Consider the following 18189-nt stretch of genomic DNA (forward strand, 5'->3'; position numbering starts at 1 on the left):
ATTTTACAGCATTATTACACCATGGGATGCACCAGAACACCTGTATTTTTGACTGTAAATATGAAATATAGGTCTTGGTGCATGTTTGGTTGTTAGAACTTAGTTTCCTCTCAGTGAGCTATGCAATGTTTTAGCAGAACTGTTACGGTAAAGAAAACTTCTCAAGAGAAAAATAAACCAAAAGGAGAGAGGTTGGTCATAATCTTAAACCCATTATGACCCATTTTGGAAATCTGAAATTATACAAGTGAGGTCAGCATTTGAAATATTTGATTTAATGACTGGACAATTTTGATACATAAAAAATAGATACTTAGTAGTGAACAAGTTTATACAAACAAGATTTCTTTTGTATAGTACAAAACAATGATGGAGATAAAAAAAGATTTGCTGGGTTACAGGGCAAGACACAAGAACAACAAAACACCATTGAATATTTTTTTTTTAAATTATCAGAGTCTTATTTCATAAATACAGTGTAATGCTTTCATTTAACAAATACAAAATTTACTATTTAATTTATCAACAACAGGAAATATATAAAATGTCTTTGAATGACAATCTGATTTAAAAACTGATGCAAATACAATAGCATTTTTAGAATTCTGAGGTAATATTACATATTATCTCAAAAAAAGCTTCAATAAATAAAACTGAACAGAAGGCAAAGTGCAATTCAGTGAAAAGGAGAAAAGATAAAGCTTTTATTTTAACAATAGTAGATAAATAGTTATTAAAAGCACGTTTAAGCCTTAAAAAAATATTTTGGCTAATTTGCCATGTTTTCAGATAAATTGTATAGCTATTTTTTCATAAGCCAACCTTTCATGAATCCAATTCTACAAAGAGAAGAAAGGCAGTAGGTCTTTGTTTCTTACAGCCACATTCAGGTTTTAGAAATTTAACATTGCTTGCATCTATCTAGTTCATTCAGTGCAACAGTGAAAGCTTAATTTATTTCTCAATATCTGAAATCCTGCAAGTTAAAATTTATTTTAAAATCTCCATTTGGGAGATACAATGTAAAAATGCAGATTTTTTCAGTGCTGCTTTTAGCACGCCTTAGTTCCAGGCTAAAGCCAATGGAAATTTTATTACTGGTTTCAATGACAACACTATGAATACAGTGTCAAAAATTCTAAAATATCCTAATATTTATCTCTGCCTTAATAAAACAGTAAAATCACCAGTAACTTTTCTAGGAGAAATAAAAAAGTAAAATTTACACTTAGCTATTGAAGAATATCCAGAACAGCTTTGAAAGCATGAATTAGACAGATTAATTTGCTAATCATTTGTAAATCTGTTGATTGTATGTAAATAATACAGAGAAAGAAAGAAGACTGATACAGTATTTGAGTACAGACACAGGATAGATATTGACTTCTGCAGCAGAAGTCAATGGGGAAAGCTGACAAATTAGATGCCAAAGTGTCTCAAATGATCTGGGCCTTATTCAGCTGAAAGAAAAATCTACAGAACACACAGTAGCTGTTCATATTTAAAACTACTATACTGCATGCTGATAGATTCTTTCCATTTAATGAATAAAACCCAGACTTACAATTGTTTCAGTATTTTAGAACCATTTCTTCCCCAGCTGCTAATTTACTAACTCAGAGCAGACATACCAAGAATTCTTTTCACAGAGTTTGTGCAGTGAAAAACACAAAACATCTTTAACTGCTGGTCTCCATGTTAATGAAAGTTGCAACATTCTTCAGAAATGTTATTGTATTCACTTTTGTCACAGCTTTTTTAAGACTTTCAACAAAATTGCTGCAAAAAAAGGATACCGTGATACTCTATATCAGTTTTCCACAGGTTGTGGATATAATTCTCTTCCTAAAGCATTTCACCAGATGTGGAATTTATTTTAAATATGTACTTTTGTTTACTATAATGCTACAGTAGATCTGGCTAGTTTGCTGTTAAGAATGAACATACAAATTCCTTAATACTTGTAGCGTGAACTTGAATCCCCTCAAGCTGAAAAAATACCTTTTAACACTCTTGTACATTCAAGTGTAAAAGCTGAATATACAACATCTAAAACCTCTTATTCATAAAAAATAATTTTTTAGCAGTAAATGGCACTATCAAAACCCTATTTCTTCACAGGCAGTTATTTACATAGCTCTTAAGACAGCTGGTTTCACCAAGCAGGAAAACCAGAATAATAAAACTACATACATTTTATAAAGACTAAAATTCCTATTTGTCTTTGTGAAAAAAAAAAAAAAAGGCTACATGCTGATGTTATATTTTTTCTGCCACTGGAATTAACCAATAAAGAAATATTCTGTATATTTTCTCCCAGTGGGATACCTTGATATAAAGGAATTATGATTAATGATAAAGTGCTATTAAGAAAAACCTAACACTTGGGAATTGTCTTAGTTGGGTTTTGTTTATCGAACAGATGAGCTTTTTATACAAAGAAAGCAAGCAGCAAATGTATTGCCATTCAGGAAAAAACCATACACTTCATATTTAATTAAAAAAAATAAATGTGATAAAACTGGCACAGTATCAAGAGACGTAACAATGAAAAGCTTAAAGGCACAATCAGAAGAGAGTGAATGCTACATTAAAATGCTGTTCTTGGAGTATTTAATCTTATTCCAGACCAAACCCCTCTGCATTTGAAATTCCAATTATTAACTTTTGCTTCAGTTCCTTCTTGTTCTTGTAAGGAGGGAGACAAAGCTGGTTGAAGCAGGTATGAGCCACAGGTAACCTAAAATAATTTTAAAAACACCCAGCAAAACACATTTAAGAATAATGCCACAGAACCAGAATGCTGCCAATTGCCTACACATTTTCAGTTAAACATTTCTTAAATAAGAAATCCTATAAAAGAAACATTTATCCCAATGTTGGTTCAAGTTTTGTTGAATGCAAGTAACACCACTGCTGATCTTAAGTACCTCAGATGAATTTGTTTGCCTGCAACAAATACTTCCTCCTTCCTCTTTATTTTTTTTTTCCAAGTTGGAAACATCTCCTTCCAGATTTTGGGAACTCCAGGTACCACACAACTTGTCTAAACACAAAATCTGGGTATAGAAAGAATCCACATCATGGAAAAGGAAGGTGGGTCCTGCAGTAGATACAGATACACCTGGGAGAACCACAGTTCTGTGTCTGTGAGGATACAGAACTCAGGGTTCAGCCTGGTAAAACAGGTCCTTACAGACTTCAGTGGGGAGCTCTGAAGAATTGACTGAAATGCTGGAAAAACAACACTTCACAAATTCTGGTCTCAGCTATTCCAACACCTCCAGTTCCAAGTTTCTTCTGAGAGAGAATTGAATATATGTATTGCAGATATGGCTAAGGAATGTCTGACTGAAACACTGGAAACTTTGTTTCTGACTAGAATGGATTAATTTGATGAGCCACAGGTAATAAAAAGCAACAGGAACTTCTTGCCATTTAAATTCTCAAGCGACCCAGAGGACACACCTGAGGATATATACTTGTCCTACAGCTGATAACTTGGGGGGGAGACAGGAGAAAGACAATGAGCTGAAGCTCAACCTGCCATTTGGAAAACACACTCAAAAATGTATTACAGTTGGACACACATATTTAATTATGTGACTGAAAAGCCCTCTAGGTCTCTTTTAATTTCATCCCTCAGTCTTTTGGTGCCCTTGGCACCAACTTGGCCTTTGATCATTGGCAAACATGCACAAAAAGGGGCAGAACCCCCAGATCTGGAAACCCAAGTTACTTTTCCACTCTCTGCCCTTTAAATGATCAGCAAAGATCTGTTAATTGGACTGGAGTCATGGCTTCAGAATTTGGAACGTTGAGAAGCTTTTATTAAATTTGCCAATTTTTATTGCTACTACATTCTTTGATCCTATTGTGTGAATAATATGATGATGGTGTCTACATTTATCCCTGTGCAGGCAGTCTGACAGCAACAATTATCTTGCAAAACATGGAGCTACAGCAGTTTAAAATGCACACTGTTTCTAAACACATTTTCTCATTTTTAAGAAAAAGAACAGTTTACAGAAAGAACGTAAAGAGTGATTCAATGTTGACTGATTTTTCTTTATTTTTCATCTGATCTTCATGTTCCTTTAATGTTGCTGGAACCAGTTATTACCTCATTGAGAAAAGCATTAAAAATATCACAGTGATGAGATAAATTAAATTTAAAACAACCTCAAAATTTATTGTTTATGCCTTTAGATCAGCTCTTCACAGAAAACCCAGCAAAATTCAGACTTTGAAAAATATAGTTCCATTTAAGTATTTTGATTACTCAAAGTGTTTGAGAAATCTAGGTAAAGTCAGTAACTATTGCTTCACAGAGAACTTCACAGCAGAAAGTTTTTCTATACAGCTTTCAAATTATTTAAACTGACTTTCCCCAGTCTTAAGAACTAAAAAAAATACTGACTGACTTGCTGTAAATAATGCCATCAAACTCAAAAAATTCAGAAAAATTTATGGTAGTTCAAGGTATATTTTCATTAGGTCAGCTGCCATGTTAGGAATGATTAAATAAGTACTTTATTTGAATTGAAAACACGTAAATGATCTCTATAAATAATTACCAGCCTCAAATGTAAATTCTGACTGGGAAAAAAATTTCCTTGTTTTTTAAACTTATGCAATCAATAAATGGGTGTAACATTTTGAAGGCAAACTGAAGGAATCAATGCAGTTTCTTCCTTGTACATTTGTTTGCTCTTCTGTAAAAAGACATTCAAGAGCAATAAGGGCTCTTGGGAAAAAATTTAATGGAAAAAAAATTAAAAATAAAAAAAAACATCACTTACCAATTAGTGGATGTTTCACTCCTTGAAATCTTGAAATTCAGATCAGCCATTCCTCCCACAGGTACTCTATCACTTCCTGTAGCAAAATGTAGCAGCTTCTTTTGAAGATCAAGAGAAAATCCAAGTACTACATCCCAGAAGTATCTATGCTCGGGGCAGAGGGAGAAGAAAACGTTGCAACATGCAACATCATAAAAAATAGTATGAAGATGATAATAAGACTACAAGTATTACATGATGAATATCACTTACTGAGAGTTTAATTAATATAATCTATAGGACATCAGCAATGCTCCAATATACTAGGTTAAATTCCCAAGGAATTGATAAGTACAATGTTTTATTAATTTTGGAATGATGTCTTGCCAAATGATGTCCCAACCCACTTATCTATACAAATATAAATGCCTTCTACTCACTAATATAAATGTCCTTAGTATCAAAGTGAATTGAGTATAAAAAGTATTTTTAGAAGATTGGATAATAAAAATGAGATTTCATATGAAGGATTTGGAGCTTTTCTTTTCAAACTATTCCATTAATGTGGTCATAATCTTTTAAGGACATTCAGTAAACACATACCTTTAAGGATCTAATTCTTCCTACTCATGACAATTTAGTAGTGTCTTTGTCTTATTTAGAAATAGGTTTCTAAAACTTCAGTCATTCTCAGGTTATCCTTGAAGAGATTACTGCTGGAAGACTAACATTCCATGATGTTTTAAACTCAGTAACTAGAATAAAAACCCAGGCCTACCGTATAGTCAGATCAGTTTTTTGGTAGCCCTCATATTGGGTACTTCTCTGTAAAGCAGACATGTCCAGTTCAGGACTGCCACAGACGAGAATTTCAACCTCCTCTGGACGAAGTAGCTGCCAAAAATCAAGGACAAAATATTTAATTTAAAAAAAAATATGCGAAATGATGCTACTAGATTAATTTTTTGTCATTACAGAAAAATTAACAGAATATCATTCCATGTAAGTCTCTAGCTTGGATACATACTGATTATAGAAAAATGAATCCCTCAGCACTTTAAAGAATCTCTTACTGCCATATATAGCAGAAAGTTAATTACAGAATAACACAATATTTCAGCACATTATGTTCTTAATTTCTACATCATTCTTACATTTATTACACTGACTTGCCTATCACGTGATCAGACTACAAATGGGTCAGGAAGAAAATTAAGTTTTTACATATGGAAATCTAAGGGAGGGTCTTGATGTCAATTTTGATTTCAAGTTCCATTTCATTTGCACTGACAATCCCAGTGTGGACAGCTGAGCAGCAGAGGCTGACAGAACTTGACTCTCAGTAGTACACACTGCTGTGCAAAGCAAAGACTTCTAACAATAAGCTATGTTTAATATCCACTAAACTTACACCTGCAGAATCCACTTACTCATTTTCTACAACATCATCAAGTTGCATAGAGTATGCCATGGCATTTCAATGGATTCTCATTGTCCTTCCAGAACCTTCCCTGTGGCTGGGCACACCTCACTTTGCTGCAAGGTGTCACAGCTCACCAATTTCACTAGAATTTAGAAAATCCTTGACAAATCGAAACTTTCTCTTCTTTCTCAATGCAGAAGGGATGCTGTAAATTAAAAAAGTCATTCCAACAGCCAAACAGGACTGAAAATAGAAGAATGTTTAATCTCAACCTCACTGAGTGTTCTTTCTGCAAAAAGCAATGAATGTTTTCAGAGGAGTCACTCAGGAACACTCAGGCACAGTTGTTCTGCAGTTCCTAAATGTAGGGAATACACAGAAACCTTGTAAACATTCACTGGAGAGCCTGTGATGTGTCCATGAATACACAGTGATAAAACCTGTCTTCTGGAGCTTTATTTATCTCTTTTCAACGAAACACTACAGAGAATAGTCGATTACCTGATTAATTTCTTCTACTTATGTTGGATTAATCAAGTCTATCGATCAGTCAAGATTCTTTCCGAATCTTAAAATCATCCAGTGCAATTTAATTTAGATAACTCATTGTCAAATACTTGAAATAGAAGTGAAGGGTTATGTTTCACTTATTCTTACCAGTAATGCATAAGAAGCACACACACTATGAAATCCATAATAGAAAGCTGCAAATTGTTTGTAGATCGATCTATTGAGAAGAAAATCAACATAGAGCTGCACATATTCTAAAAAAAAAAAATTATTTTGTTACATTATAATAATTTTAATCAATAACCTGTTCTGCCCTCTAAAATTGTAGCATATATGAAAAATTAATGGATTTAGTTTTAGATACCATTAAATTGATAAGCATACCAGAAAGAATTACAGCCATTTCATTTTCATACTCTGTTTATGAAAGCATAGGTTCATAGAAAGGAGAAAAAGAACAAACTTAAATCTGCAAAGTATGTGTGGTTAATGTATGCCCAATTACCTTTCCTATTCCTATTTGTGACTGGAATTTTATCTCCATTTGGCTTTAAGTTGTAAGATTTTATAACACCAAATTCTTCCTGAAAAACCTACAGAAAAAGAGGAGTCAAGATCAGCACTGGAAAATAAATGAATATACTTAGAAATGACAAAGCTTATATTATGTCATGTATACCCTCCCTCTCTTCAGCACGTGCTGTAATTCTGAGGGTTGTGAGATTTTTACAAGTTAAATATTACAGTTTTCAAAAAATTTCTCAGAAAATTAGTATTCAAAGAACAAAAATTGACCCTATTACATAGTGGCATGTCGAACTGACCTGCAGGCTCTGGAGCCATACAGCTTTTCATACAAAAGAACAGCACAGAAGCAGCAAATAAATTTAAGAAGGCATTTGCTCTGCTGTACTTCACCTAGGAACTAAGTACCACCAATTTGAAATTTCATTAACTCGTAGGTTCATGTGTTCTTAAACAATGAGTAACTGAAAAAGGCTTTCCTGACTGAAATAGCAGTTACAACACACAGGTCAGGAAAAACTGTAAAAACTTGAACAGGCTATTGCTGAAGTGAGATTTCTTCAACAAAATGGAAAATTTGACTATCTTCTGGGTTAGACAGAAAAGCAAAGAGCTGGAAATGCACCAGCAGCTGGCCAAGTGACCCTGATGGTGAGCACTGGGACCCACCTAGAGGGTCAGAGAACAACAGCTTGGAGTGTCACCACAGAGCCAACACGTAAACACGCAACGGCGCCAAGCAGCACGGCTCCTGGAGCCAGCTCTGATCCCATGCCGTTATATTCCAAACAATCAGCAATCACACTGCAAGAAACCACTCTGCTGCCATTCTAACATTGGAAAAAATCACTGAACGAGGTTGAGAACCACTTATAGTTGCGTATTTAATGACCTGAAAAGTTGAGTAAAAATCCTCTTCAACATTGCCTTCATAGGATAGAAGTTCACTTAGTCCATGCGCCAATTCCTACAATATGAGTAAAAAACTCTTTAGTAAATCTACAAAACTAAGTGATGCACTTTGCACAGATATGCCAGAAGCACGGTTTTATACAGAAAGTATCTTGGAAAAAGCTGTATTTTTAAAATGCATGCTATACTAGAAAATATAGAGATTTTCTGATTCCATCAGAGGAAGACTTTATCAGCCTGTGCTGAAAAAAAAGCTGTTTTCAAACAGTTTGTAAGTCAAGCATTAAATATGAATAAATCAGGTTTTATATCAGTAATTTTTCCTCTTGGAAAATGTAATACTTACAGGCATAATCTGAAACAGATCATCTAATGTGACACCACAGATGCCTACAAGTGTGTTATGATCACAGGGAACAATGGGAGGACTCAATAATTTCTTGTAACAGCAAGGTGGGAAACGAATATCCAAAGTGATACTGTTATATACAGCAAGTCCCATAAGCTATATATGTCAAAAGTTAAGGGCAAATCTGACACATCATGAAAAACACTATAGATAGTATTTTTCCAGCTTGGAAAAAAATATTTTAAGATTCGTACTCAACAAACAGAAGGCATGTAAATTATTTCATTGTTTCTGGGCAGACAATTTTAAATTCAGATTTTCATTACAATTAAGCAGTGGTTAGCATGGTCAAATGATGCACATTGATTGACAGAATGCTTGAGAATCTTCTTCACAATATTCTGTACAAGCATTTCTACAATCAATTTTTCTGAAGTATGGTTATGAAAAAGAGAAAGATAAATATGTATTTTCTAGTGAGAGATCAATAAAGCCATGTTTCTTTTAAATAAATCTAAAAGCATTAAGACATACCTGCACTGGTACTACAGTTCATCCATTAGCATATTTAAGTGCATCCCATGAAACAAATTTGAAACTATCCCAATTCAATTCTCACAAGAATAGAATGGATCTGTTAGAAAAGACCTACAACCACCATCTGATTCAAGTGCAATCAGTTAATGGGCACCATTACATCATCTCAGTGGAGTTATAAGCATATACTATCATAAATAGTTTGCCTGAGGTCTTCATTTATAAGCACAACAGAAAACCTAGAAAATAAACTAGTGCTCAAAATAGCACTAGCCACTATGTGGCTTCCATTTTGTAATAAAAAAAGGCACAAAGCCACATACTGCTCAACAGGAACTTAAATGAACTGTAAATGGAGACAGGCACATTGATGTTGACTGAAAGAAACTCTGAGGTTTAAACACATAAAAAATTACAACTTATACATAAAAAAAGTTTAATATTGATGTTTAATATTGATATGTAATTGTAATATGTACCACGTACCCACACACCACCATTTTCTTCCTATTTTTAGTTCACTTGCTTGGACGATATTCAAAAAAATACATTTAAAATGGAGCATAGGTGTATATATAACCTTTGAAGGAACTTGAGCCAGTGTCTTATTCCATGCCCACACCAGCTCATCAAGTGGCTGTTGTTCACAAAAGGATACGGCTCCAACCAGTCGGAATTCTGAGTAGTTGTCGCATTTAAAGCTGCTGAACCAATGGCACTGCGAGTCCTTGTGGTAGGTGAACATGCCTGCAGAACGGTAACATGGCCCTTAAAAAGGCACTGAGTTTTCTAAGAATTCGTACAAAGCCTCCTTTTTCCAACCCATGCACCCTTGGAATGCTCCTGGGGGTGCCCACATCCCCGTGCTTGTTCTCAGGACCCTGCTCCCACCCACGGCCGGAGCCTGCAGGCAGGTGCTTGGGAAGGAGCACCAAGAGCAGTGCCAAGCCTGCAGCACACTCAAGCCCACCAGCCCTGCTCGGTGCTGGTGCAACACGTTCTTCAGGGCCTCCAGTTGTGGATATTTTGCATTTTCCCTATGCAATCTGTTTCTTCATTGCACTCCAGCATCGGTACTGCCATAAATATTAACTGTCTAACCAAAAATTTTCTTACTGCAATGTAAACTCACTTCCTCCTCTCTTTCTAGGTCAACAGCAGATGACAATCCCAAAAAATGCTGGCATGAATCCCATGATACAAATACCATAAGTTTACATTCTTAGAATAGAAAACTGTAAATGGTTTATGTTATACACACACTACCAGCAAAGGGATATGTTTCATATTTTCTGTCAAAAAATTATACCAGAAAAGTTAAAAAAGCCCCAAACCACATGCACCCTAAAAAAGCCACTCATGGGTCTAAATGACAAGCTAGTTCCTACTGAAATCATGAGTATAGATGAGTTTGACTGCTATTTGTGTCAGATACAGAACATTCTGTTTTAAAGAGTGACAGAAAGTAAAAACCTACATAATAAAAGCAGATAACAGCTCTAAAATGCCTAGGAAGTATTGCTCAGAGAAGTAACAGACACTCCACATAAGTGTGCTTTAAATGCAGAAGCAAACTGGATAAAATGTGATGGCCTTTTTGAATTTGTTGGGATTGAATAGGCCAAGTTTATTATTGTTGCCATGGTCAGTACAAACCAAAGCACTGACTAGTTCTAAGCACATCTCATATGCAAAAACTCACTGTATCTCTGTTTGAAGATGAAGTTGGTGAAAAATAATATTTAAATAAAAAAAAAACCAAAACCCAAAAGTCCTTTCAATTAAAAAAAAAAAAAAAAGGAATGAAAATCCAACTTTTCTCAGGAACATCTAGTTCTTATGATAAATGACAGGCAAAAAGCTGCCTCCACATTTTCCCCCCCACTCTCCTGAACAATTTATCTTTTGAACTCCAGCTCAAAAAGGTGCTTATCACAAAAGGTTTAGACACTGCTATTAGACATCGCCAGAAGCAACAGAACAGCTGCATGTAAGGCAGAGCAAGGTTCACATGCTAAAAGACCATAAGGATGTTGGAACAAAATAGGTTTCGAATCCCATTTGTTAATTGTCCACACCAAGATAAAGAAAGCATTGCAAAACACACAGACAAGCAGACAGCTGACTTAATTAAGAGTTTTTAAATCCCAGGAGTTAAACCTGAAGAATCAGTTAACCTGGAAAGGGTAATAACAGTGATATTTTCCCTTCCAAGCTTCTGACATGTTATTTGCATCTTAAACATTAAAGACAGTAGAGGATACAGTCCCTTTCCAAGGGACAAGAATATTCTGAACTCCTCCCACACTCAGCTGATAGTCATAACAATGAAAGAATTTGCACTTTAAAGTAAGGAAGCCTGCCAGAGATAGTGAAAAAATAAATTACTCTGAATGTTTCCAAACTCATCAGTTACCAAGCTCTGCTGACAGCGTTTTTACTAACAGAACTGTCAAACTTACAGAATGTTTTCTGCAGGATAAATTGTTTCCTATTAAGGTTGCTATCACCAATGTCATGTCTTCACACAGACCTCTTTTTACTGGAAAAAGGGCTACAGGCAAATAATCTCAGCAGATATGACAACATATTTATGACTTAAAATTCAGTACCTTTAGAAGTAGTCCTACAAACAATAAAGGACCATGATTTTAAGGGACATGAACACTTCCAGGCAAAGACAGGCAAGCTCAATGACTATCAGGTGTTATGCTCAAGTCCCTGGAAATCAATTTAAAAGCCATCCTGGCAACACTTTAATGCACTAAGTCATCAGTAATGAATCCATGCACAGAGGAAAGCTCATCAGAGTGGTGAATAAAACACACCCAGATCCATCTGCATCACTATAAAACAAATGTATAGAACTGCTTGTTTATGACTGCTCATTCATGTCTTACAATCTCCTATTTAATCAAAAAGCCTTATTTTTTTTCCCCTTGGGCATGAAATGCCCTTATAGGCTCACAAGTCCTGGTAACAGCTGAGGCAGGTTTTTTCTTTCAGGCTCACACCTGCCTATACTGTCTCTGCTCTTGACTGAAGGACCCTTCCCTTCTGAGATTACCACAGACCCCTTTAAGAATACTGACCAAACAGAAATATGATGACAAAGATTCAAGTAAAAACTAACCTCTACCGATCCTAGTCACAGAAATAGTACTAGAATGTGCAGGCACTCTCAGTGCAACTATCAGCACCAAAAAAATCCCCATTGATACATGGGAAACCAAGGTTGGCAGTTTGTCAGAACTGAGCATACTAACAGCACCCAACTCCAGCTACTGACAAAACCCAGAAAAACTCCCTCCCTAAACTAGCAATATGAAGACAACTGAGGGCAGTAAGAAAATGCAGCATGTGAAGAAATAGGGAAGGATAGTAAATGATAAACCAATACATCTGGCTTTATCTCCACTTGAATATTTGCTAAATCATTGAGCTGTTTTAGGCTGAGATAATTTCCTTCACAGCTAATAGTTAAGCTATTAGAAAGTTTATGTTTTGGATTTGTGCTGAAAACAGTGTTTATAATGCGAAGACTTTTCAATTATTGCTGAGCAGTGCTTACACAGAGTCTTAACAAATTCTCACAGTCTACTTAAGAATTATGAGGACTCACCATAATCTGGGTGAAAAATCTGCCGAATCAGAAGCAGAAACCATTCTTTTGTCAGGCCACCCATATCAAGACCAGCTTCTCCTACAAATGTAACTTTCAACTTCTTTTTCAGATCTGCCTTCTTCCTTGCTAGCTATTGTGAAATAGGTAAGGCAGAAGAAAAAGGAGATTTAACATATTATCACTACCACTAGCCATAGAGAACACACCTCAGCCTCTACTCTATTGCTCTCACTTAGCTTAAACCATTAATTTGCATAATTTTCTACTAGTAGGTCAAAACTATATTAAAACAATGACTGAATTGCAGGAATAAGACAGTTATGACTTCTTGACATCATCAACTACTTTGCACATGGTGTCACTCTCTGGCCTTGAAAAGAAGTTAGGTGGTGCACAAACAGGCTGAATAAGCAATTAGCTATAATGAATTGAATTTGTCTGGAATATTTCAGACCTATACAATTTTTTACCTTTTACAGAAGATGTGCTACCAGGAGGAAATGACGAATTAAAAAATTACTTAGACATAATTTGGAAATATTTAGTAACAGGGAAGTAAGCTAACACTTTCAATATTTGGACACCATTTGGTTCTGTGTAAGATGCCTGCCAGCAAGTATCAGCTGCTTTCTAGAACTGTTTTTCAGACAATGGTAACAAGCTCTTTTCACTGCTTTGTCCTAAGAGACAGCATTTCATGCAGGTACACAAAAAATCTGCAAAGAATTAGATTACAGTCTTTTACAATTAACAGTGATCTTTCAGACTCTCTATACAAGCTTCCTTTAAACCATTAATTACTGTCCAGCACCAGAGAAAGTGTTTCAACCAGCCAAGAATATGCATGTGCTAAATTAATCTCCATGTTGCTAGTTGCTCAAGTAAATTCCTATTACATAAATTTTATAACTATAGGTATTTGTGTTATTTGAAACAAGCTATTTATTAGCTGAAGTAATTTTCCTTTGCAAATTTTTTTAAACTTGAAATACAAGTAAGACATCTTCCCTCTCTACCTGCCATTCCCCATAAATTTGAAAATATGAATATAATACGTTCTTACTCATCTCTGAGATGGGTAGAAGAAAACATTGGAAATAAATAGGAGAATATTTCGACTATAAAAACTTCTGAATTTGCTCTTGGTTATTTTCGTGTGGTTAAAAAAATGACAGTGCCCGAGAGAAAGCAATATTACCAATCATATTTCTTTTTTCTTAGGAGAAAAGGCCAAAAATAGACAGGTTTTAATATATGAAAATAAAGTTTAAACTTACATTTTATGACATGAGTAATCAGAATTTGTTTGATGCTGTTTTCACTACCTGGACTTATTTTTCAGTATCATCAGGCTGTTCTCAATGTTTAGAAAGAAAGGGAACTAAATTTCACTAAATAATGTTAATTAGCAAGGTTCAGTGGATACTGAAGAATTGCCTACTTTAATGGACACATCTGTTTCATTTCTAAAAAAGGAAAAATTACATTTAAGAATGTGAGGAATTAATTAAAAGAATTTAAGAATAGAAAGCCGAAAATTCTTATAGAATAGAGAAGGAAAAAAAAATATTCAAAGAATTAGAACAGAACAACCTCATTAGTGATTAGTCACATACTATTCATGCGGCTATAATGGCATCAAGTTCTACAGAAATTGATAATTGTGCACTGTATTTTTAACAGAAAAATTACAAATACAGACCGTGTGCAAGCACGTATGTTTGTTACGGGTTTAGCTGTGCAGCAGTATGAGCACAGGAAATTAATTTCAAAATGTCTAACCCAATCTGTTCTACAACACTACAATTTTGAAAGTAATTAAATTATCTTTATTTAGTATTATGTTGCTGTATTCCCAATCTCTTAGTGCAAAAGATTTAAATATGACTTATCAACAATTTAATTTTATGTTTTTGTTACCTCATCAAGTGAATCACTAACAAGGTGTGTCCTCCTCACTTTCACATTTAGGAATAACATATTCATGTCAGGCTTCTGTCTCCGAGAAACTTTATCCACAAGGCTTTGCTATTTGAATGAAAAAGAAACATCACACATACAGTACCTTCATTTGAAAAAAAGGTGTCACACTTTTTAACTGTAAAAAGGTGTCAGTATTGTGTCTTGAAGACATTTCCCTAACACTGTAACTGCTTCAGTCTCTTCCAGGAGATGGAGAGAAATTTCTTTCCTGCTGCAGATACCTTCCACACTACATTTGAACTAAAGTCTTGAGAGGTTTAACAAGAAGGTGGCACCTCCCAAGTTGTTAAAAATATACCCATAAGATTCTGGAAACTGGCTTATGCTTTAATTAGTTATTTACAAGGTATATCCAGCAAGACAGGAATGGATAGGTGGTGGTGCTGCCACACAGGGCACTGAGGAAAAGAGTACCACCTATCACCTATAGCAAACTACTACTGAGGGAGGCAGACAATGCCTCTTCCCAAACACAAGAGGCTGCTCAGAAGCAGTACCTCTTCCATGACCTGAAAGGATACAGTTGAATCTCGGTCTTTCACACACCTCCACAGAATAAAATAAAAACCAGTTCAAAATTCTAATGAAATTTTTCTTCCTTAATCATTGTGTTGATTTAACATGCTAGCATGTTATGCTGGTTTCTCAAAAGAGGAAAAAAATTAAGTCAGTACTATAAGTTATTCTCTAAAACACTGCCCTCTATAAGGATCCTGAAACTAAGTACACAAAAAGAAAAAAAATACTGAGAGAAGCCAGCATGGACATCTGTAGACTATTCATAGTAAAATGGTTTAAGTTCTTTTTCAGGGTAGTCAGAAATACTAGAAGTTGTAATGACAGGTCGCGTGTAATATCAGTCTAACAAATACTCATCAAATACCAATGGATGAGACATAAACATTTATCACTGAGGGACTTACCCGTGCAATACTTATCATTTGTTGTTCTGAGTCCCTTTGAATAATAACTTTTTTTGCTGCTATAGAAATAATAAATGGGTATTGACAGAAAGAAAACCTAACAAGAGAAAAGAAGATGAAATATTTTCTTTCTAGCATCTAGCATACTATTTTCATTTTAAGAATATAGGAGTGAATTATCATTCAGTAAGTAATTCCTCCACTGACAATAATTTGCAAATAGCTGCTGTTTTCTTCACTTTGTATATAGTGATACTTGACTCACTAGAACAAACTATTATTTACAAATACTGCTAGAAACTGAAATTAGTAATACTTATCTCTTCTCATTTGGGTTTTTTATGGGTTTTTTTTAAGTTGCTTTTTTTCCTTCTCAAGCAGAACATCAGGTATCAGACAGAAGAGTAACCTGAAATACCTGATTCAGTAGAGCAAATTATGGTCTCCAAGTTTTCCCCAACTGCTGCTGAAGGCAAGGAAAATGCCTGAATGTACTGGAGGCTAAAATATGTCTGTAGTAAGACACAGTCAGAAGTCTATGCCAATAATTAATAAACCTACTTTATTATCATCCATATTTTACATATTATCTCTAGTTTGTAAAGGCAGAATGAGATTTATTTCAGACAATCTCACATCCATGCAGTAGCAAGTAAGTAGTAGCTATAATATGTTTTTACAATAAAATAATGCAGTATTTAATGTGGATCTATACAGACATAAATGGTGTGCATACCATATACACACACTACATATCCACTACATTTAATACAGATATACATAGTATAGATACAATGTTTTGAAGTACTACTCAACAAGAAACAACCAGTAATTCCTCTTACCTGTGAGAATTCCCATAGCATTGCCAGTTATGATATTCTTCCATAAGATCAATATGATCAAGTGTAGAATTATAGAAATCCGTATATGAAATAATAGGAGGGCTAATCAGACTATTTGCAGCATCTACAAAAAAACCCACAAAGTCTTTTAATATAATGCCTAGGTTCAGCACATCTCATTTCTTGGCATCACGAGCACCAGTGATCTCAAAAACTTTAAGCCAAGTCTAAAATAGTACAAAACTTGAATAACTTAGTTATAGAACTTAGCTCAGTCTTAGCTACAGAACTATAGCTACAACATAACACTATACAATATCACATTAATTGCTGTAGAAAAGAGTAAATCCCTAGTTAAGCCCATTTATGATAAGAGAACCTCAGTTTGACTCTGGTTTCCTTACTGACATACACTAAATTAAGGTTTTATGGATAAAGGGTGCTATGTTCTGCTGAAATTGATGAAAACGCAGTTTGGCAAATGGAAGTGGCGAAGAAATCCATATAATTTCAAGCATCTATGGCTAGAAAATCTACATTTTTTCCAGTATACCATCTAGACCTGCACAAAAATTAAGTACTTGACCAAAGGAAGAAAGCCAATTCATATTTAAGCGATCTCATTATATAATGGCATTCATAAAATGTCCAAGAGCTAGTAAGTTTTCTCTTTTTACACTTCAGCATAATTTATTTTTGGTCAATCAGACACAAAGTAGTGTCTTTGATTGACTAAATAGCTCTTTTTCCAGAATTAAGGAACAAGCAACTCTTTCACAGATGACTATAAACACATCTTGGGTTTAGATACAGGTGTGCTAGTGTGCCTAACTCTGGACAGGTAGGACTGTGCTTTTAACTAGAAGTTTAACTTTTTTTTTTTTTTTTGCTTTTAACTAGAAGTTTTAAATTGACAGTGAAAGCATCTTAATTCCAATTTTAATTTTCATCTGGTGGTTTTGTCTTCTCCTAAAACAGAGAAAGTAAGTGCTCTAACCACCACTTGGCAGCAGTTCAGAAGGTTTACATTTGCTGTGCTCTATGTTGAACTGAGCAGGGATTCACTTTTTTAAGCAGTGGTTTTGGACGTAAGAGGCACGTGCATCGCCTAACTTCCTTTAGATGCTAAATAGTTCTGTGGGGGTAGGTGAGTTACAGAAGAAATTCTGGCAGCTACAAGTTTAAGACAGTTTCTTTTAAAAATCTAAGGGAAACCTTAGATTGGTTACTTCTGTGGATTTCTGTTTGAACAATCTTCAGTTGTTGTCATATGAAAACTCTGCATAGCAATTATCCTCTACTGGAAAGCAAGTAGGAAGACTTACCAACAGAAGACTCTTGCTTACTACATTTTAGCATTTTATTGTAGCTTGTACTGTGCCATCATCATTATCAGTCTTCCCCAGAAGAGGAGCAGTAAAAACTATCCTCTCCCAATATGGGCGTGCGTATGTGTATATATAAAACAAACCCTATATACACACATAAATATACATATAAAAACATACACATGCCCACACAGCTCAAGAAAAATACCTACTAAATAAAGCCAGGACTTTTGCTGCTGATGGAATCCACCAGGTACATTTCACCATAGGTGGAAACTCCTCAGGTTTTGCAGGAAACAGCCGTAAAGAAATAAATTGCAGTAACCTGTCCACCACCTGCTTGAACCTCTTCTGTGAAATCCTAAAACAAACATGTTGCACTTACTCTCATGTGATCACTGTCTACACTAGAGTTAGTTATCAAATTTCAATGCTTTTAAAAAAAATCCTT

At 34.9% G+C, this 18189-nt stretch overlaps 1 protein-coding gene across 2 annotated transcripts in view; it reads right to left on the bottom strand.

The window, feature by feature from the left end:
- Positions 1-253: 253 nt before the first annotated feature.
- HECTD2 (HECT domain E3 ubiquitin protein ligase 2) overlaps positions 254-18189 on the bottom strand; it is a 33967-nt gene continuing 16031 nt past the window's right edge. The window contains exons 9-21 of one of the 2 annotated variants that reach the window (XM_053949561.1): positions 17951-18099; positions 16411-16534; positions 15569-15665; positions 14583-14690; positions 12660-12792; positions 9696-9784; positions 8498-8656; positions 8132-8206; positions 7220-7307; positions 6862-6968; positions 5560-5675; positions 4803-4946; positions 254-2740 (exon numbers count right to left, since the gene is read on the bottom strand). In XM_053949561.1, the coding sequence (XP_053805536.1) occupies positions 2620-2740; positions 4803-4946; positions 5560-5675; positions 6862-6968; positions 7220-7307; positions 8132-8206; positions 8498-8656; positions 9696-9784; positions 12660-12792; positions 14583-14690; positions 15569-15665; positions 16411-16534; positions 17951-18099 (1510 nt within the window). In that variant the 3' untranslated portion in view covers positions 254-2619. Of the gene's footprint in view, positions 2741-4802; positions 4947-5559; positions 5676-6861; positions 6969-7219; positions 7308-8131; positions 8207-8497; positions 8657-9695; positions 9785-12659; positions 12793-14582; positions 14691-15568; positions 15666-16410; positions 16535-17950; positions 18100-18189 lie in introns of those variants that run through there. The other variant, XM_053949563.1, reaches the window with a different exon arrangement.

The sequence above is a fragment of the Vidua chalybeata genome, chromosome 8 (genome assembly GCF_026979565.1).
Source record: "Vidua chalybeata isolate OUT-0048 chromosome 8, bVidCha1 merged haplotype, whole genome shotgun sequence".
Taxonomy (NCBI): Eukaryota; Metazoa; Chordata; class Aves; order Passeriformes; family Viduidae; genus Vidua; species Vidua chalybeata.